The sequence below is a fragment of the Hetaerina americana genome, unplaced genomic scaffold (assembly GCF_022747635.1).
Source record: "Hetaerina americana unplaced genomic scaffold, ioHetAmer1.1.p SCAF_1, whole genome shotgun sequence".
In the NCBI taxonomy this organism is placed as follows: Eukaryota; Metazoa; Arthropoda; class Insecta; order Odonata; family Calopterygidae; genus Hetaerina; species Hetaerina americana.
The window spans coordinates 22,668,822-22,692,074 of record NW_027286069.1 but is presented as its reverse complement, the minus strand read 5'-3'; the positions used below and the strand labels follow the sequence as shown (position 1 = coordinate 22,692,074).

Genomic DNA, 23,253 nt, shown 5'->3' with positions numbered 1-23,253 from the left:
GTCACCTCCCCTCCTTCCCGTATTACGTCGTTGGGGGTCACGTGACGCTATAGCGTTCGTACCCGACGTTGAAATTCCTCCCTCCTTCCCACCCACCCACGGTGTGTGTGTCTGTCTCCTCACTCGCTCTCTCTCTCTCTTCCTCCTTCATATCTCGCGCGTTCCTCAGTTAAGACGAAAAAGGTCTTTCGGCTACGAACGTCTTCGTGAAGGAGTTCCGGCGGACATTCTTGCGAGGACAGAGCAGATCTCCAGTGCGAGCACGTCTCTCTCGTATTCCCGTGGTGTTGTTGTCAGTCAACTTTTATCTCCTCTTCGACATGGACGAGTATGTGGTGAGTAAAAATTGCGTTCGGCGACACGCATCGCCATGGTTGCTGCTCCTTCAATCTTGGATGAAGGGAGAGGGGACGCGGGAGAAGCATGGGAAAAATCGATGGACCGCTTCCTTGTGCCAAGCAAAACCCGGGCGGCTTTTTGACCCCCTTTGGGACTTTTTTCACGTTCGTGGGCGCACTATCTGATTTCTTATTTGACCCAATCGAGTCTCGTTGATATGTTCCCATACTGTTTTTTTCCCAAAAACTTTCTGCAGCGTCAATGTTCAAATGCAATGTCTTTCGGCGGGGAAGTTTACATTAGTCTTCAGCGATGTTAGAAAAAAACAATCTTGCACGCAAATTTCACTGTCTATTGCGGTCTTCGTGAATTCAACGCGGAAAGGTTAGAGCACATACTAATATTGTTTTCAGTATTTGTGTTGTGGTTGCCAAGGGTGAAGTTTACCGTCAACAATTTCATTTACCGAGAAAGCGGTTTGAAATTTGGACCCCGATAGAATTCTGTGGTGAATAAATCAGCAATTGACTTAAAAGTGCGTTCTGCCAGTGTGGTGTTAATTTGAGATCACAAATAATTGAAAAAAGGTAAATAAACCAGCGAAACAAATCTTTTCATAAATACTTAAAAGTTGTACTTGGTGCGGTAAAGTCGGCAATTGTTGTCATTTCATTTTGAATTTTCATTTTGTGAATTTAGTGCGAGATATGTTCTAATCCATTTACCTTGTGTCACGCACATAAGTTTTCTGGTGGGAATTTTAATTTGAATAATTTTTATAGCTCCAGACGTCTGTATGCTCTGATTCCAAGTGGTAATATTTTATAACACGCTAGTCCAGGTAACAATATTTGTTTGCATTAAAATTATGGTAGAGTTTTTCTATTCGGCTTATCTGGATATAACGTTATTGCAGAATTGAAAAATTTGACCAGCTAATCCTAAAACAGAGCGATTCATTTTCGAGACGACTGATTGAAATTAATTTATTGAGTATGAATGTGCATGAAATTCATCGATGGCTACATAACTTCTGATTATTCTTTTGAATTCCATTCTAATTCGTAACCTGTAATGCATGCGTATCTTTTAGCTGAATTATATATTTCTGACTGTGACCACAGTTTATTCAAATGAATGAAGGCCACGTGCTGATATTGAAAATGACCAATACTCGCACCTGTAGAGTCGATGTGTACATTACGCTAGTCAATTTGTTGAAAATGCCCGAAGTTCACTTACGCCTCCTTTGAGTGGGGAGGGGGGGGGGGGGTGCTTGCTTATTTTTTGAGCCTGAAATGTCTAAATCTTTTCTAATCTTTTAAGTTGGACAACTAAGCGAAATATCCATGTCGTCAATTCTTAACTTTTCCTATGCTGACCGTTAGATTTACCAGTTGAAATTAAAAATCAATAAAATCGCTCCTGCGGTTTTATACGTGAAGATAATCACTTTGATGATGAAGAAATTTAGAAAAACAAACAAGAAATAGATTGGTGGTGGAAAATATCGTTCTTTTTTTGATTTCGACTAATGTTTTCCCTTTGACAATAGTGAATTTTACCTGATGAAAATGTATTGTTATACTAATATTTGAGCCACGTGCGCGTCCATTCATGTCGGGCTAATCTTAATTTATTAGTTCACTGGTTTTAATTTCCCGCTGCTATTTCATGCGTACGTGTGGTCATCTGGAATGAATAAAATTAATCCAATCGAGAGAAGATTATTGAAGAATCGGGAGATTCCGTTCCGTTTTGGTAGTCTAAATTTGTCTAAAAGTTAACGAATGTGACTGAGGAGGAAGCACACGTCTCCATTCCCTGGCGCTGAGGCACGCTAACTGACCGGACGCATCGTTCGTAATTGCTGGGGGTTTTAACGAGGGGCGCCTCCTTTGATGACGCCCGCGCCTCCACTGCATTTATGGAGACGGGAAATAAATACGCTGTCCGTTAAAAAATTCCATTCCTTCCACGCGTGATGCTTCGTCATGATATCCAAAGCTGATACTGTCCGAATCGACAACAATGGAATCTTAAGGCGTGACATAACGTGCCCGGTTATACCGACAGTCAAAAGTATAGTTCGCTAGGCGTTATTCATTTTTTTTTCGTCAGACCACGATATGCGATCCCCTCGGTATGAATCATTCGATTGGAATGAGAAGCGTGTGTACATAAATGATTAGTTCGGGCTCAAAGAGGATAGAATTAAAGCTTGTTTCGCGAGCAACTCAATCCATCATCCTGATCATAAATACCTCCTTCATTTTAATGATCAGCGAAATTTGGGTTATTCTTTTTTTTATTTTTTGGAGAAAACAAAATGAAAGTAGTGGTGCGGAAGATACCATATTCAGTACGAGATGAAATTATGTAAGATACAATATATATATATATATATATATATATATATATAATACTTCGAAATTGAACGCTCTTCGGTGACGCACAAATAAATATAAAAAATGTATATAAATTTATATATATATACATATACATTTATATATATATATATATATATATATATATATATATATATATATATATATATGTATTCAAACACGAAATCCCGCCAAACGGCGAAGAAATACTCATTTATATAGAAACAGATATAAGGAAAAGGGATAGGAACACACACAAAGGACGAACACAGGAGAGGTGGGGAAGGCGGAACCAAGCAGATCACGAATGCATAAATATTTCCTAGACCGGGATTTGAACTCCGGATCCTTCCACTTGCCGGGCGGAGGCTCTTAACCACTTGAGCTATCCAGGAAACGTTATTTACACTGAGATCTGCGATGCTTTATGCAACCCGATTCTTTGGCCAAGAGGTGGCGTTATGGAGCTGTTTCACCCACCACAGGAGAAATAGACAAGACACACAGAGGAAAGGATAGTAGTAAAGGAATCATACAACATCATATAGGATAAGAACAGTGCGTTTCGTGTGTGTGTGTGTATATATATATATATATATATATATATATATATATATATATATATATATATATATATTTATATATATATACTAGATTGAGGTTTAGAAACTGTGCGAAGAAAGCTAAAAACCTTAGGATTTGAAATGAGGTATTTCCCGTGTGTGCGTGCTTGTTGTTAATGCGAATTACAGCGACTCGTCTTTCCAAGGTATTCGTCAAATCCGCACGTGCTGATAGAATTGTAGATATTCGTATTATTTACATAGTCACGTTACACTTAAGTCACTTAAAGTATTTTAGAGTTAAGGTTTTTTTTAGAATAGGGCTTGCAATTGCGTCCAACGGCGTTGTTCGGTTTTATCGTGTCGTGAGAAATTTATCGTAATCCTTCCATTCATGCTTCGCGGTATCTTAGTGGATGTGAATCATCTTAATTATTTTCGTCGAAGGACAATCCTTTCATTTGACGTGACTGTGACAGCATCATCCTTGAAGAATCAAACGTGAGCGAGCTACCCTAAGAGTTCTAGCCCCTACTTTCAGCCCCTTTTCCTGGTCAATTCTGCCGTCATAGTCCGAAAAGGATACCTCTTTTTCCCCTCAGCTGGAGGATTTGGGAGCCATATTATGTCCGCCGTGTATTTTTAGAAATTTCCTAGGACGATGGAAGATGATGCATTCCATGGTGAAAGGGATGATTTCATCTCACGCTTCCGGAAATAGCGGTCCAAACATAGCGGTCATTCTCATTAATTACATAATCGGTCACATTTTTTTGCATTCAGAATGGAAAATTTTACGCCCGTATCGAGTTGTAACAGTCATTCAGCCGTCATAAATTGTGAATGCAATTTGCTTCCGCCTTTTAACAATGGATAATGCTTAAACAATTTTGGATTATCTAACAATTAGCTCGGTTGACTCTGATAGAAGTGAATGGTGGATCGGAATGGTGAGGTGGCTCCTGTACTGGCTTTACACCTCGAGGAGAAGGGTTCGAATATCCCGGAGATTACAGGGTTCCGTTCCCCATACTCTATATCTATATATATAATATATGTATATATAATACATATATCTAGATATTTACATGTATTTTATGATATATATATATATTTTTTATATGTATTTATGATATATATATATATATTATATATATACTATATTATATAATTATTATAATAAGGTAATCCACCGGTTAAGGTAGGTTTTGGATGGGACGCAGCTACTAAATAAAACATTTTGTGGCTCCTAACAAAACACAAAATCCAACATCCTACTTTACGTCAGGTCCCTCTTCATCTCTGAGTACTTTCTTCCTCCCTTCATCCCGTCCAACATCCCTATCCTGTTCCTTCCCTTTCCCCGTTTGCCTAACATTCTCCCCTCTATTACAGTCTTCAACATACTACTACCGATCAATACGCCCTTCATCCACTTTTCCTGCCTCCATCGGATTTCTCCCAACAAACCCCTCTATTCGCCCACCATACCAAGTACTTCCGCATTTGTTTTCTTCTCTGTCTATTTCACCCTTCTCCATTCTTCTCCACACCCACATTTCAAAAGCCTCTAATCTACGTCTATCCTTCTTCTTCAATGACCACGTTTACGCGCCGTAGATAGCTACGCTCCAAATCGAAGTTTCTACGAGTCTTTTCTAAGCATTCTTACTCAACGTCCCTATCATACACATACATATAATAAGAAAACTTAAGAATATACATATATACATCTAATAAGAAAACTCTTTGGTTCTCCTCGTTTGCGTGTTCGAAATTGAAAATTAATAAAAAAATTTAGGTTTGACGATTTCATCCAGATAATTGATTGTTTGTGTATAGGTTTGTTAATGTCAGGGCTATTTTCCTTTGCGAAAAGAAATATCATGATAGACCGTAGTTTGCATGCTAACGCTCAATGGCGAGCTTATATTCTACGGAAGAGGTCCTTTAGGTAGAAAAATTCTTAGCAGAATCGTCGCTAGCCTGCCTCTTGACTGACTCAACGATTGAGGAAGCCATTGAATAAATAGATACGGCGGTCCTTAACCTCAACGTCCAGTCCAATATATTGCCTACGCTGCCAATGTCCCCTTGAACTCTAGTTCCTTTCTTGCCATGAAAACAAATTGAAAGATGCCATCAAAAATTTATTGTACGAGTATAACGCCGGGCGTGCTTTCGTCATTCGGTGCGAAACAATGGTTGTCAAGGATTGTTTACGTAACGCTCAAATAATGAAGCTTTTGAGGATTTTATTCGGTAAAACTGTGTTGGTTGATTTGATAATTTATCTATCATATAAGAAGTGAAAAGTTATTTAAAGTTAATGAAGCAGAACTGAAAGTTGATGCCGTTAACGGAGCTGATGTTGAAAGTCTCTGTGCTTAGAAGTCTGAAGATAGACCGAAGCTCTTTGCATTAGGTTGGCACCAGCATCCTAGTTATTTCTCGATGCCGTGAAGCCTGTGCCAAACCCTGGTTTCAACTAGTGTTTTACGCATGCGGGTAAAGGTTCAACGGTAAAGCGAAAATGAGGTGAGAGGGAATAGATAATGGGTTACTACAATCCAGGCTGCTTGCATATGCAAAGTCATTTCCAAGTTTCGACCGTGGAATGTGGCATCACGTGTGTTTCACCCGCGACGGTGGTGGTTTGTGGTGCTTGGCAGTGGACCTTGACCTCCGTTGACCCCCCCCCCCCCAATCCCCCTCTTCTCCTCTCCCTCCGGCTTCGGATCGTGGGCACCTTGTGGGAATGCGTGCGCCCCCTCACCAGCCGGTCTCCTCCCCTCTCTCTCACTCTCCCACCCACCCTTTTTCCCACTCTCTTCTTTTTGTGGCGGGAGTACCCAGGTTACACTACGGACGTAAGTACCAACCCAACGTGAATCTACACTGCCTTTTGCTTTACCGTCGTAGCTCAAGTGTCGCACTCTACAAATAGAGTCGAGTACAAATGAAAATCTCGTAACAAATTTCGGCCGTGAGGTAAGGCCAATGTCCTAATTCTGTTTATTTTTCTTTATTTAAAAGGTTTTTACAAAGTGAATGGCAGGGGACATTATTATTTGCAAAAGAAATATTCAAAATTATTTTCTGTAATCGTAAATTTGCACTCTTGATGATAATAATAAAAATTATAAAGTTGTCGCACAGGTTAACCCTGCATCGAAAGAATACGGTTTAAATTCACATTGGAGTAACACCGAAACAATAAGCTGACTTTCTATAAATATGTGATATTTAAGCTTATATCTGTGATAGAGACATGTGCTAGAAGAGCAATCCATTGCGCATATTACATTGCAATTTTGCCAGAAATCTTCACCTAGTTTCATAAGCTGAAAGTACATTATTTTTTGCTTTTTCTCATAAATATTTCTATTGGTAATACTGCAATAAGTAGAACGTGATACAGAGTTATGAAGTATGCTCTATATATATATATATATATATATATAAATATATTATATATACATAGCGGACAGGGCGGGGGGGGCTGGATATTCTTCATCGCCCCTCAACTCCCCCCCCCCCCAGGTGGGCACATACATTTTTGTTCGTCTTATACAGACCATACGAAACTCTAAAACATAATTCCCCGACTGAGAAATAATCCCCCGTAGGTATATGCATGCCCTGAAACGTTCACCAACGCGGTCTCCCGTCAGACGTTTCGCTCCACTCGATCGAAACTTTCACTTCCCTCAAATCCATCTCACTCTCTCTTTTGCGGTGATTTTAAGTGGGCTCCAAAAATTCAGGGCGTCTCACGCACTCCCTTCCCGCCTTATCCCCTTCCCGCCCCCGTCTTCCTTCGTCGCATGCCGTTTCGGCATTGACCTGTAGCTGACACACCCTGCCACCCTCCCGCCCCCTCAAACACACCCCTATACTCATACCACGGGGTTCGTGCACGCTCTCTCTCTTCATCTTTTTCAAGGGATCGATTTTGACGCTCGTACACTCGTATCGGAACGAAAAACCATGACGGAAGTCCTAGTGATAGACATGGGCGTATTCTAGGAGGTATCTGCCCTTTAGCCATGAAAGGATTTATCACGTTTCAGGTAACATTCTTAATTCGAAAATAAAAGCGTGGAAGCCTCTTTTTGATGACTTTTTTTAACTTTAGGCAAGTTTCAGTACATCTAAGATCATTTAATCCAAAGATGTAAAAAAGGCGATTTCAATAAAGGGCTCAAGTGAACAGAATTTACGGTTTTCATTTTTTGTATTGGGTGCTTAAGTGAAATTTCTCGAATGCTAAAGAAAAATTAATTTATATTTTTTGGCACAGGAGAAACGAGTGATTGACTTTTTTATTTGAGTGAAAAAAATACAATTATCTCAAGATTGAACCTTTATAAAATGTGTAAAGGATCAAGGAAATAAGTACAAAGAATGTACATGCGTCAAAAAACCGTAAAAAATATATTCTTATTTTATGCGTTTTACTTTTTAAACTCCTCAGTACACGAAAGTTATAAGTTTTATTTCGAGAAATAGGAAGACTTCTATTAAACTTACAAAATCTGAGGGCATAAGCTGGAGTAGTTATGGGACAGTTCATAGAAGTATTCATCGGAAGTATTTTGAATGAAGATTACCTTAGTAGTAGGGACGTAAGAATAAGAATTGTGTCAGGCAAAGGGGTTTACACAAGAGGGAAGGGAATTGAAGACAGGTACATTGCTTGAAGAAATATCAGCGACAACTATGATATGCAGCGTGGTTGGTTTTGGAAACTATTTCGCCGGAGTAATATGGTGCAGGTAAATTGGAGTCTCATTCGATGTGGGAATGGAGAGTGATTGAAAAGGTAAAATGGACAGAATGGAGAACAAACGAAATTGTACCTGACATGCTGAGAGGGTGAGGAGAGAGGGGTTTTTTTTCGATACTCTTTTGTTATAGTACCACCCTCCCCCCCTCTCCCATCCATATACAATCGAGGAGAGCACACGTGGGGCGGTAGTACTCAAACAAAACGTCAATTTCGTGAGTGGCACGACGGGACCGTGCATGTATGTATGTGACAAGGGGACCGGATTTGTGTGTTGGTTTGACCTTTGTAATCGGATTAGCGCGTCGTTTTAGGCTGGAAATCGCTGGGCACACGTAACCTTCTGTTGACACTCCGTTCCCTGCACCAGAGTGAGCCGTGCCCTGGGGTCGGCTGGGTGTTCCGTCTGGAGTGTACCGACTTTGAACCAGCTGAATCCCACTCCCGTTTGTCGCCTTGCGGGAAAAACATGCGATTCGAAATATTGCATTCGCAATGAACGCATTGTTGGTGTCAGCCAATGGGACCTTTTTAAGTCTTTGGCTTAGTGAGGTGCCATTTATTTTATTGATTCTCTCTCTAATTGGAAATATCACGCCATGTAATACACTAAAAATGACTTTAAAGTGTGTTTATATAATGGCAGTAAACGCTGTTTTGGAGAATATATTAGACATAATGAATAAATGGAGGATGTATTGAAGAAGGGTTTATTGTAGTGCAGGGTGTCAGGTTGTGTTTTTTAAGGAGAGGAAAAGAAATGTTGAACCATCTGTGCCCAGCCAAAACTTACTTTAAAGATATATATATATATATTTATATATATATATATATATATATATATATATATATATATATATATATATATATATATATATATATATATATATATACACACACATACATTATTGCAAGCATTGCTGAGTGAATTGGAAATTCAGTGCGACATGTATGGGATGAAAATCAATATTAATAAAACAAAGGTTATGCGATTTTCCAGAAAGAAAAAGGCTAAGCTAAACATTAAAATAGGAGGGCAACAACTAGAGCAGGTAGAACAGTTTTCGTATCTCGGAAGTGTTTTGGACCAACACGGTCAAAGTAGTAGGGACGTAAGGAGAAGAATTGCGCCAGGCAAAGAGGCTTTCACAAGGAGGAGGGAGTTGAAGACGGGGAAGTTGAGTAAAGATGTTAAGAAAAGACTCGTAAAAACTTTGATATGGAGCGTAGCTATGTACGGCGCGGAAACGTGGTCATAGAAGCAGGAGGATAGGCGTAGACTGGAGGCTTTTGAAATGTGGGTATGGAGAAGAATGGAGAAGGTGAAATGGATAGAGAAGAAAACGAATGAGGAAGTACTTGGTATGGTGGGCGAAGAGAGGTGTTTGTTGGGAGAAAGCCTATGGAGGCAGGAAAAATGGATGAAGGGGATATTTACCGGCTGTGGGATGTTGAAGACTGTAATCGAGGGGAGAATGTTAGGCAAACGAGGATAGGGAAGGAGCAGGATAGGGATGTTGGACGGGATGAAGGGAGGAAGAAAGTACTCAGAGATGAAGAGGGACCTGACGTAAAGTAGGATGTTGGATTTTGTGTTTTGTTAGGAGCCACAAAATGTTTTATTTAGTAGCTGCGTCCATCCAAAACCTACCTTAACCGGTGGATTATCTTATTATAATAATTATATAATATATATATAATATATATATATATATATATATATATATATATATATATATATATATATATATAAATAGTTCTTTTCCTGCTCCGGCTATGGTTTCCCAGGAAAACCAGGTACCCGAAAAAGCATAAAGCTTGGGTGGAGCTGAGGGTGTTCAGACCCCAGAGAGGCGAACCCGGGCCCTTTTCCCTGCCAGTAGTCCAACGCTCTAACCCTGAGCCACCGCGACCCCCACATGTACTACCTTGATCAAAAAGTTCCCGGAATAACCACCGTGTGGCGCTCCCATCGTTCCGATTTGAGTTCTGTTTTTTTTGTTAAATTGGTACATCTGTTGTTGATATTCCCTTTAAATCTTAGTGTCATAACTTGACATTTGCAAAAGTTACGTAGCCAAGAGTACATCTATCTCTGTGTGTGTTGGCGATTTTTTACAATTGCAGAAATGGATTTAAATTTGCAACAACGAACTTGTATTAAATTTTGCGTAAAAAACGGATTTAGTGGCGCACGGACGTTGGAAATGTTGGAAAAGTGTTTCGGCAACGATTCTCTAAAAAAACGGTCGTTTACCAGTGGCACGAGCGGTTCAGAAGTGGTCGTGAGTCAATCGAAGATGATGAACGCAGTGGCAGACCATCGACATCGAAAGTCGGTGAAAAAATTGATAAAGTAAAAGAAATGTTGGTCAATAACCGCAAATTAACCATCAGAGAAATAGCGGAGGACTTGAACATTGCCTATGGATCCGCCCAAGACATTGTGGTTAATGATTTGGGTTTCCGTCGTGTAGCAGCAAAGTTGGTTCCAAAAGACCTCAATTTCATGCAAAAAAGAGACCGTGTTGACGTCTCAAAAGACATGATTTGCGAGGCTGAATCCGATCCCACATTCATCAAAAGGATCATTACTGGAGACGAGACGTGGGTTTATGAGTACGACACGCAATCCAGACATCAGGCAAGTGAATGGCGTTCACCAAATGAGCCGAGACCAAAAAAACCACGTCGTTTTCAGTCAAAAAAGAAGGCAATGCTGACGGTTTTCATGGATTACAACGGTGTAGTGTATCATGAATTTTTGCCAGAAGGCCAGACAGTAAACAAAGAGTATTATTTGGGCGTTATGAGACGTTTGCGTGAAGCAATTCGCCGAAAGAGACCAGAAATGTGGGCAGAAAACTCGTGGATTTTGCACCATGATAACGCACCGTCGCACAGTGCTATCATTATTCGTAATTTTTTGACGAAAAATGCAACAAATACCATCCAACAGCCACCGAATTCACCTGATTTGGCTCCCTGTGACTTCTTTCTGTTCAATCGAGTTAAAAAACCATTACGGGGAACGCGTTTTAGCAGCCGAGAGGAAGTAATGGAAAAATCGCAGGAAGCACTGATGGACATACCGAAAACCGAATATAAAAAATGTTTCGAGGATTGGATCAAGCGCTGGCATAAGTGTGTTGCAGTCGATGGGGATTACTTTGAAGGGGACAATATAGATTTAGATGAATAAACTTGTATTTTTAATTTTCTGAATAAATTCCGGGAAATTTTTGATCAAGGTAGTATATGTGCAGAATGATAATCCTAATACCACTACTATAACCTTATAGAGAGCGAACTTTCTGTTATTCTTCTACCATGAAAAACTTTTTCAATTATCAGTGACCCTGCTCACTTAACAGAGAAAAGCTTAAGATGATTAGGCTAATGACGTCCCTGGCTGCCTTCACATTTCACATCAAAACCCCTCCCCCCCCCACCGCCTTGTTTTACCTTTTACTCGAAATCCCACCTTTCCCTATATGCTCACACCTCAATAACGACCCAAATGACTTCTGGCGCAAAATGACTCCGCTCTTTCAATTAAACCACTTAACATACACCTGTATATATCTGCCGTCATCAGAGGTGGATCCAACTACACGGGGTTAGGGAAAGGGTGAAAGGGTTTCAATTCGCTCCCCCCCTCCCCCTTCCTCATATCTCCAATCCGGAGTCGAACACGTTTTCGCATGATTTTTCATAACTGAAATAACACTGTTTTGTTTCACGAGAGGTTAGATGTCATTTCCGGAGCAATGGATCTGTAGCTTCGAGAGTTGGTGGGATTTAAAAGACCGTGACAGTAGTGAGGATGTTGGTCGAGAAGGTCAGAGGGCAGACTGCAGGAAGGAAAGTACAGGACAGCCGAAGAACTGAAAAAAGAAATGATTAGGGATAAACCAAATAGCCCACACGAGACTTGATATTTATGAGTAACTGTCCGAGTGCCTACTTCTAATCGACAGTTAGGCCTATGAGTGTGCTAGCTTGGGTGTGGTAGTCTAGAGGGGAAGAGCGTTAGGACACTGACGTGACGGAATTCCATGGTTCGAATCCCACGTGGTGTCTCCCGACAATCCAATCCGAAAATCAAGCAATACTATTTTCTGTGTTGCTAGAATTTCATGGGCAATCGAATGGGGTCACAGGAAAGGAAATGGCTCCCAATTTAAACGGAATGTGTTACTTGCACGCGCCTTAGCACTCAGTTCGAAAGAGACCACCCCTAACCTTTTTAGGGTTGATTACTTCAGATTGGTGGAAATCACTAGCATTTCCAATCGAAAATAACTTCGCCCTCCTCCTTTCTACGCCTTAGAAATTTATACTCCTAAATCAATCGGTAAATGGCGTGGGAAAATAATGTACAAGAATGTTCTGGGGTCAGTATGCTCACAGGAATGTTTTTTTTAAGGGATTCGCGTCCAAAAAAATAAGTTACAAATTGCTCTCCTAGGAACAATCGCTCAATTAAACCACTTAAGACTTCATAATTTCTCACCCATTTTGAAGTAATACCTGGAAACCTTAAAAGGGATAAACTTTATCATCATTACGACTTATAAATGCTCCTAAACGACTCCTAAATATTCCAATCTATATCCCGGTTCCTGCAAATCTCTTCAGTCCCTCAAAGCTCCATTTATCGACTTTTTCCATGACTCCTTCTGATTGTTCATCCAATCGCATTCATTCGTAATGTTTCTTCTATTTTAAGTTTTATTCAGTTGATGGTCTTCAGTAAGTCTTGCCTCAGGATATGCAACAATTTCAGAGAGTAATAATCATTCGCCTTGACCGGGATTCGAACCCAGTTCCCTCAATATCCGGTCTGAGTGCTTTAGCCAGTTAAGCTATCGAGGCGTCCTCTTAAAATCTGAAATTTTGGGGCTTTTAAAGGAACAAGATGTTGTGACGAAATACCGTACAAAGAATGTCCCAGGTATTCGTAGTCGTGCGTGATGCGACACTGTCCACATTGGAAATTTGCCTCAGGATGTTTCCTATCAATTTCCTTTCTCCTCTTCTTCCTCTGAGTTTCCCCCTCTCTGATCACCAACCGTTCAAAATACCTCTTTTTTTATTCTCTTCATCACATCTAAAATAAGGAAAAACTCGGGAGACTTACAGAGACCATGGAACATATTCCCGACGTGGCTAAAATAAATTATTCCCTTACTTCATTACACGTGGAGGTCGATGCCACTGGGGTCGACGAAGCATGAAAGTAATTAAGGTCGAGGAGTTGAATCGAAGATTTTAGAGAATTAACTTTTCTCTGGGGTTTGACGAACTCGTTTAATTAAGGCAATCGTATCGGTGGGTTAAATCGGCCATCCGAAACTGACGGGCAAGTTTCGGGAAATTAATTACGACTTTGAATAATTGGTTTTTACCTTCATGAAACAAGATGCATGAAAATTTGATTTCGAAAGACAAACTGCCGACAGCGAATAAATTGCATCAAAATTTACACATTTGGTATGCCTTATTGTTTTACCTCGGCTAATGAAAGTACTCATTTGGGGTCACACAGCCCTCGTATTGGTGTATTGCCCTATTCACCTGCACTCATTGTCGCGAGAGATTGCCACAATAAATATTTTACAGGGCCTTTACTAACAATAATTCCTTCTGTTTCACTTCTATCGGTTTCCCAATGACATTACGGCACTCAAAAGTTAATTGATTCTTTGTTTTTATCAACAACAATAAATGACATAAACTGCGTTGCTGGACAAACAAAATTAATATGAAAACAAAACAAAGTTATAGTGCGCTGTAATATCTTTGCTTTGTTGAACGACATGCAGATGAAGATTTGAAAGACTCCGAATCAAAGTTATAGATGGCTTAAAAACGAAGATTTTTCGCCCGTGGATATGAAGAAAATGGCATTGAGAAGAGTAATCTCTTCACAAGGAGATGTAACATACTACCCACAAACCCTATAGGTTGATTACGTTGAAGAACAAGTAGATAATAAGTTTTAATAATTTCTACTGCGCAGTCCATAGGAGGGGATCAGGTAGATTGCCCCAACCACGACATGCATACATTAGCGCAGGGTTCCCCAAACTGTTTTGAGCCAACGCCCCCTTGTATCCATAGACGTATGTATACTCAACGCTCCCCAAACCGATAGCTTTAAAATAACAATCAAAAATCATAAAACGAAATAAACAAATGAGGAACATTGAAATAATTAAAATAAAAACAATGACTAATCAAATGTTTATTTAGAATCCAATAGATTTATAGTTTTCAAATCACATTTATACAATAGACGTAATACACAATAAAAGGAACTTATGTGAGAATATACTTTGGACATAAAAATGAATCATCAAAACAATTGATTTTAAGAGACCTTTTTTTTAGATGTTTATATATCAGTTTTTTCACTTAAATTAAGCAATTATATGACATGAACATTTCCAATTAATGGAAATAGAATGACCAATCATGTTTTGTTATAATTAGTTAAGCAATTAAGTGATTATTGATTATAGTTTTTCATGGTCTAGTAGTCATTTTAGGAGTTTCTATTGCCTAATTTAAAATTTACTATTACCTTATTTCGTAATATACTTCGCCATCATAAAATAATACGAAAAAATTATATATAGTACTATAACAAGAATGATATCATGCGATGAATGAAAAATAATTTCCCAATACAGCCTTGATATTATCGTTGGAACCGAATGGTTTGGAAAATGATTATCCAGGTAAATATTTCATATGAAACACCCGAATCTAATTATCGGATGAGCTGATTCCTCTCTGGATTCACACCCCCGTTTTATTCACACTGAATCTTACTGGAGAAGTACTCAGTGCCGTGAGGTTGTGCCAACGATGGACCAAATTAGATTAAAACCCTTCAAAAGTTTCCCATGTGCGAGAAAGGCTTGGAAATATTTTTCAACCGGTCTTACTTTAAAATGTAAGGAAACACTCGGTTTAAATTACTTCCAGATGTAGAATGGAGGACGTACTGTATAACGAAAGAGGGTGTATGGGAACTTACATTTTGAAGAAAAATTTTATGGTGGACTGTATAGGACATCAAATGGCTTCGTTTACGTTCTATACAAAATTATTTTTCTATTTTACCCACCGTCACAATTCTTTTATCGATGGAAATATACTTAAAGTCACCGATCATGAAAATTAAAGTAACGAATTTGTTTGGAAGAGGTATGTCATGTGTGGGCACGTTCTGCGTTCTGGTTGTGAATTGCACTGTGATTTGCAGTCCGTAGGCGCTCATGTACGCGATAATAAATGTTGAAAGGTGAAAAATTTGGTTATGTTGACAGTCAATGGCTGACAAGTCAGTCAATGCAAGTTCTAGGAGTGAGGTAAAACTGCAGCATTCCCAATTGTGTTTCAGACATTGGATACCAACAAAATGACCAATTTCAAATTTACCCTATTCTTGCCACTCTGATGTCCGTTCACAGACTTTTGTAAACGATGGCACGAGGAAAATACTTGAATCTATCTGTCCGACAGCGCACCAATGTATAAGATTTTTTTCGGTGTCGTACTAAGGTAATATCACTCTAGCTATGATAAATTTTTATCGATCCGGCTGTAAAGCCTTTTCCCAGAGTTCCCGGAAACATTCAAATCCCAGGTAATGTGATAATTTCACTGTGGCGCTTAAATTTTAAAAATCTTAAGTGTCTTCACGGACCGAGAAAACTCCCCGAAAATATTTTAAATTCTCGAGTCCGGGATGGATTCCAAATGTTCGCATTGCGACGTTGTTTTGTTTTTTTTTCGTGAGAAATGCGCTATCCACTGTGTTCGCTCTTCACTTTCTCGTCATAATTTTTTCCGAAACGTTTTTTGTTGCGAATTGTGAATTTGATTCATCAGTCTTCGAACCTATTGCGTACTGCATAGCGTGTTTTGGCCAGGGTAGTTCTGATATTTTGTGGTTACACCCAAGTATTTTCAGTAAACATCAGCCTTTGCTACAACACCTCCGAATATTTTTGATGCCCAGCTCTGTCCTTCTCTTTTTTGTATAACAATGTAATACTTTAAATGCTGTCCAATACTCAGTCCTAACGTCCATTCAGTGGAGTCTGGTTTGAAAGTTGGGGTGGATTGTCATCTTTCAATCGGCTCCGGGGCGCAAACAAACTGCAAGTCCGCACTGAAATTGACCCAGCGTGCTAGATGCTACTGCAACAAGTAGGCAATTCCATTCAACTCAAGGAATGACCCCCACCGCTGACCTTGACCCCATACTCCCAAGGCGGCACTTGCTCCTACTTGTCCTCGACGAAAAGGGCACGACACAAAATCTTTGGAGAAGTTCATGCTTCGGAGAATATTGTCACCTTAAAACCTTCGCCGATGATCGAACGCGTGCGTGAATCATCACACTCGTGAGTCAAGTGGAATGGGAGTGATTCGTTCACTGCACGAGTCACTTAGTAATTTACATCATATCGAGGTCAGCAAGAGCTGAATTGATTAGCGAGTTGAATTAGCCTTTCACCGAAAATGCATTCATCTCGACTTTGTAATTCCCCTTCGTTCATTGCTTCCGGCGAGAAACGAATCTGATTTAGTGGAGCGGTCAAACGCCGGGTGCCTAACTGGAAGAACGCAATTTCCAATGTCATTTCGAAAATTCGTATCAGGGTAAATGTCAATCAAAATTTGAGGAAATTGATTACGCATACTGCGATAATAGTTCCAAGTCATAACGTCGGAATAATTACATTACGTATGCCATCTGTTGCGTCGCATTTTGATTGACCCTGGCAGAGGATAACGAGGTTAGCGACGGTGGTTAACCACCGAGGCTCCCCACCGAGACGTCCCGGGTTCAAATCCTGGGGACAACAAATATATTTCATTGGTATTCCGATCTCTACTTGAGATGCTTTGTGGTGAGTACTTTGAGTGAGTACGACGTCCGTCAGATATGACGTTAAACTGCGGACCCCTTGGCGCCTTTCGAGTAGGTTAGGCTAATGCCGACGCCGGGATTCTCTCCACCCTTCATCCTTTCCTATCCAACCGTATGATTGCGCAAATGACCTTAGCTGTCGGCCGCCTCCCATAAAAACTACTAATACTAAGAGGTTAGCAACTCGACTCAGAGTTCATTGCTTAAATAAACAACCCTCACCGCCTCCCAGGGGGGCTATTCAGTAAGGAATCAACATTTCCGACAGTAGTAATATTGTCGTAATGGTCTCCATGAATCCTGAATTTCATTTATAAGAATAGGGTATCGTCTAGGCTGTGTCGTCATGACGTCTGTATTATCAAGGAGTGGTAATTCGGATACCGTACTCAATTTGGACCCCTGTTTTTCTCCATTTGTGATATTGGGTATTCGACAACTTCAACGCAATCATAATTATTACCTTTCTGGCTTTTGCCATCGTTGCTGGTCGCATCGCTCGGAACATTTTTGGTTGACCTTAGGTCAGGTTTGTAGCTGGGTTACCTATTTCAAATTATACTAAACGAATGCACGATGGCAAAGAAGGGATATTAGATTTAAGTCGCCATTTTTGCGACCTTTGTTGCAACCTTGAAAGTTCGTCCCACACGATCCGAAGAGTGACAAAGTTGATGTCTTTTGCCACGCTGTATTTTTTCCGCGATTGGTTCTTCAGGAAGAGAGTACAACGAACTATCGTAATCGAAACGGGAGGGGAACGGGAAATTATTCCTTGGAAGGGTGTCTGTGTTAGTATATGTTATACTTAAAAGGTAAACATATGTTCCAATGCCTGCATTGTTTGTTTCAGTGCATCAAGGGTTGGTACTGGATCTTGGCGTGTCCGAGGATTCCTTATGGGACCGACGCTTGTTTTTTGGGGGTTTTTGGAAACCGTGGTTCCCAAAATCTTTCTCTTTAGAAACTGTGGTGAACCTGAACCAGTACTTTTTGGTACCGCGATTCCAACAACAGCGAAACTTGATCAGATCCTGGTTAGGGTTCCGTTACTTAGGCAAGCGGAACTTAAACTTTCAGCCTGGGTACCGAAAACGTGGTTCCTGGTAACCATGAAAACCTTTGTGCGTTTGACAACCCCATTGATATGCATCAATGCCACTTCGAAGGCAGCGAGTTTCCTTAAGGTTCGCCTTCCGCCTGAGCTCTCTTCCCTCGGCATTCCCAATCGGTCCCCATTCCTCCACGTCCCCTCCTCCCAAGTTCCGTTCGCTAAGGCCGCGGCTCTCATCAATCATCCTCCCACTCTCTCTTTCTCACCTCCTCCATCCCTCCCTCTCTCCCCATCCCCCTTTCGTTCGGATGATTCTCCGTTGACCTTCTTGTGCTCCAGACGCTCTCTCCTTTCCTCCTGACTGCGGTTTGCTGCATGCATTCGAGGCACGTGGCGAATCCGCATCGCGGTCTAGAGAACGCGAAAAAAATGAGCATCGACGCGCGCGAGGGTCGGAAAAAAATAAAATGGATGACGCCTCTTCTTCAGTCTTCAGATATCACATGACTAGCTAATTCTAGCCATTGTAAATCGAGCAAATTTGAAATTGAAAGCAGCAAACAGTTTGAATTAACACAGAGAACTATTTATTTTTACAACTCAAGATTTGACTATAAAGTCATCTTCAGGTGAACCATCTTAGATTTCCTTAGTTAGTTCATCTTAAGATGACTCTACATCTTATCATTCTATGATTTTTAATTTTATCTACTTAAGATATGCGTTGATCTATGAAATATAGATTATGAGTGTCTGAAAGACTGCATCGGAACCAGGAACTCGGTTGCCCCACCTTCTTTACGGCTGTTCTGTTTATTTGCCTTCACTGTTACAGTCACTACTACAGATGATAAACGAAAATTAAAAAAAAAGATTATTTCGGGAATTCTCGAGAATTTTCGGGCAATTCGATTTCCCGTTCGCGATTCCCGCTGGTTACAAAATGTCGGGAATTTATAAACCCTACTCCTAAACAATACAAAATAAACATGGCCGCGATCACGAAGTCGGTTGCTTTCTATATTCACCGCTGTATTATATTGTATTATATAATCCACTCTTGTGTATTCTGTATTCTCTCCTGCCACAAACCCTAGCGGTGGCTTGAAGGGTATTATTATTAGGCAATCTACCGGTTAAGGTAGGTTTTTGGATGGACAGAGCTACTAAATAAATATATTTTGTGATTCCTAACAAAATTCAAAATCCAGTATCAATCCGAAAATCCAGTATCCTTCTCTACATCAGACCCCTCTTCAGCTCTGAGTACTTTCTTCCTCCCTTCATCCCGTCCAACATCCCTATCCTGTTCCTTCCCTTTCCCCGTTTGCCTGACATTCTCCCCTCTATTACAGTCTTCAACATCCCACTGCCGGTCAACACCCCCTTCATCCACTTTTCCTGCCTCCATAGGATTTCTCCCACTTGAAGGGTATATTAATAAATAAATAAATAAAAAATAAATTCTAAAATTTTCACGTAGGACTACTTGAACGAAAATACGAGAGGAAATTGACCTCATGAATGTGACCCTTTGTGTCACGTTAGAAAACATGACGTTCAGCTACGTGTGTGTGTGTGTATGTGTGGGTGTTTAAATGAAAGGTTTTCAGTTTCAAGACTGAAAAAAAGCAAACGTGGAAATTTATTTAGATCAGGTTTTTCTTTTCTTTTTGAGTGGAAAGTTTGCGTGACCGAAAATTGCTCAATGCCATACCTTGCAAATTATATTTTCAAAAAAAAACTTCTGATAGGACATCACCTTCATTTTCGACACTTAAACATTGTGTCTTGCTTCCTTTTGCGCTTGGGTTCCATTAGGATAATTGTGGATATCTGGATAATTGGTCGAGGTTATAATCTTGATCAAGGAAACCCACGCACTGAGCATGTCGTGTTGGCGACCGGGTCGGATGAAATGACAAATGCCTACGGTCGCCATATATCTCGGAAATATTCCACCCTGGTCGTCGTGACATAAACAGCGGGGACCCTCGCCAAAGAGAAGACACGATGGAGACTATGGTACCTTTGTGCAATGAATGCATACGTTACCGGAAACCACTAGCAAGACTCTTTATAAAACCCCGGATTTCGCAAAAAAAGCAAAAACCATGAATTTCAAAACGTTTCGGGAGTCATATAGAGGTAACATATATGTATCTCCGAACTGACTTCATTTCAGTGTTTAAATTCGTGCTTTTTCACTTGTTTATGACGCAAAAACGATAATTTCCATGACAACTCCTTAGTTTAATCATAGATTCACGCAGGATTTCACTCGTACACCAGTCGATTCACATTGAATCGAAACCCAGATCGAATCGAACTTGGGAGATGAATCGTGTTTACTTGTTAGAGATATCTTCGTAACTGGCGTCGTGGGAACGCGGTTACTTTCATCCGAATATTGAACTCGGCCAAAATCGATAGCGATGCGCCTGTGGGGGTTAATTTTGCCAGTAGTAGTGTTTATATTTGTGGGGGAGGGCTGAACTGACAGCTGAGGTCACTTCGTGTCATTAAGGGGATTAGGTGGAGGAGGTATTTTTTGGTAGTGGTAGGATATTTAGAGAATGGAGAAGAGCATATTTTTGAGAAAAATCGTTAAGAACCTCTTGACGAGTGTTTTTAAAAAACTGTCACACCAACATGATTTATCTCCCCTCCCGTAAGAATGACGAATAATCGAACACTCTCATTCGGAATCGATTGCATTCATCGCAAAGTGTTGGATGACAGTTGAGGATCGTCCGCGAATGGGATTAATCGGAGGGTTACTTGTCGGCCAAACACCACCTGCTCTTTCACCTGCCGCCCGCCCCCCCCCCCCTTCGGCTGAAAATTACTACCCCAGGCTTACTCGTACTACGCCCTCACACCAAACTGGAATGGAGGAGCTGCGAATGTGTGCTGCGCAAAGGTCAAGCTGGGAGACGGATCGAAGCGGTCTTCGCTGAAAGTCACGCGCCTGCTCGCTAAAGGGCAATGAAAACGACCCAGAATGCGTCTATCTTCCGACTCTGCTCATCCAGGGTCTAAAGCGTTGCTGCGAAACCACTTTTCTTAAAATCGTTAATGTCATCAATACTTCAAAAAGGGTATCGTGAAAGGCACTTTCGTCTGTTAAAATGCAGAAATATTTTAACTGCGTATTAAAATCTTTCCTGAAGCATCCTTTACGAGGATTTTAAAAAATTTCTTTACGTTACAATAATTGAAGATTGAAGAAATTGATGATAACACACATACAATGCGATAATAATCAAATCAATTACTCAACTCGAGCAATGGAAAGCGACATACGGAGTAGTTTCTCCAAGGGCTCATAGATTATAAGGGTCCTGGTGTTGATAATTACCCCCATTGCTCTTCTTGAATATGCCTGAGTTTAATTTTTGTTTGGTTATTTGTTGGATACAATATATATGTTTTGATGTAAAATGGGAATTTACCAATGCTCTTAGGGGATACTCTAAATTAAGAACTGATTGCTATTATTTGACGACACCCTTATCTAATATTATACCTCTTTTGGCCATATATTTCACTTTGTACGGGTTCATACATAAGCACTATTTGTCCATAAAGCCATGTCACAGCTTCGGTATCGTCGCCAATATACGCACATTATCCAATACAGTGCTCGAAAAACGTGGTTCTTATACTCTGGGATTAACTGGCTCAGAACTTGGTCCACTTGTGAAGTCGACTTCAATATATGAATGGAATAGTCACATTCATTGTTGCCTAGTTGGGTGGATTCAATTTGAAATGGTTCCAGCGTTGCTACCACTACAATCGTTGACCACAGTTTTGAACGCGCACGACACGATCCACTTACCAAACCGAATCGATTCGGTTTTTCATTTGATTAAAAAAATTGAATCGAAATTTCAATCAAGTGAAATCCTAAGTTTAATCATAGATACACGCAGGATTTCACACGTACCCCTATCGATTCACATCGAATCGAAACCCAGATCGAATCGAACTTGGGGGGTTGAATCGTGTTTGCGTGTTAGAGATCTCTGCGTAACCTATCTTAGCGTCGTGAAAACGTGGTTACTCAGAAGGTATGAGTTGTCATTCCAAATTGGATCTTATAATACGAGTCAACTCCTACGTGTGAGCGACGAATTTTCTGTTATGAACGACCCTAACCAGTAAGTCCTTAAGAAAGATGGAGAACCTATACATTTCCCTGTAGTGCCTTAATAATAAAAATAAAAAATAACGCCACTGGTCCGCAGTTACTTCTAAATCTTTTGGATATGCGCTATGATTAAAGTGGAGCGATGTTCAATTGTCGTCGATCTTCGCGCGCGTTGCGGTTGGATAGAGAGATCGTGTTAACTGCGGGGAACGTGACGACAATGGTCGTGCCATTTGACTGACAATTTGAGTGGCTTTCGAACAAGCTTTCGCGTAATGGACGCCATGATGCCCAAGGGTGGTTTTTTTTGATCAGGTCCGGATGCACCCGTCGCTTCGGAGGAGGCGTGCGAATTCTCGACCTCGGCGTGGCGATCGGCGGCGTTGGGAATGCAATTACCTTGCCTCCCGGAGTGTGGAGGAAGAGGAGGCGGAGAGGGGAATAGGACGCGATGCACGAAACGGAGGGAAGGTGACTTTCAAAGGCAGGGAGGGCGGGGAGAGTTGTTGGGACGGGAAGTGCATATAACCATCAAACGAGTCGGAAGATTCGCCGCCTATCCGCCTTCGTGGGAATTTGAATAAATATATACTTAACTGTCTGGTTGAAAACAATTATGTGCGCTGGACATTTGACTATTCATAAACCATAAGTTCGTGTTCGTGCGAATCAATCAAGGTATTCTACTTCTTTTGAACACAAATTTTTTTTAAGTTTCCAGACGGCTATTTATTTCTAGTTATCGTATTGGAATTCCTATTTCTTTCTTCATTTCTTCATAAATCCTACGAAATCCTTCACCCTCTTCCTTCCTTTCTCTCTGCTGTGCGGTACAAACAGGATAGTAATCAACGAGGTGTTTTCTCATGGTTTGTAAACGTTTTCCTGTCAACTGAAAATATTCAACGTCTTATTTAGTCCCCTGGATGGTCGAGGGAGAGAGTTAAAAAGAGTTTCCTCAGAAGGACTCTACACTAAGTGGAGTAAGATGACCCTAGGAGGTTTCATCCAG

General features: G+C 40.5%; 1 protein-coding gene and 1 non-coding gene across 2 annotated transcripts in view; one reads left to right on the top strand and one right to left on the bottom strand.

The window, feature by feature from the left end:
• The first annotated feature begins 116 nt into the window (after positions 1–116).
• Positions 117–23,253, top strand: part of LOC139689250 (annexin B10-like) — a 148,131-nt gene continuing 124,994 nt past the window's right edge. The window contains exon 1 of the mRNA XM_071586312.1: positions 117–335. Within this exon, the coding sequence (XP_071442413.1) occupies positions 321–335 (15 nt within the window). The 5' untranslated portion in view covers positions 117–320. The remainder of the gene's footprint in view (positions 336–23,253) is intronic.
• TRNAA-GGC (transfer RNA alanine (anticodon GGC)) lies at positions 3,046–3,121 on the bottom strand. Its single transcript has one exon. It is a non-coding gene; the product is annotated as a tRNA-Ala (tRNA).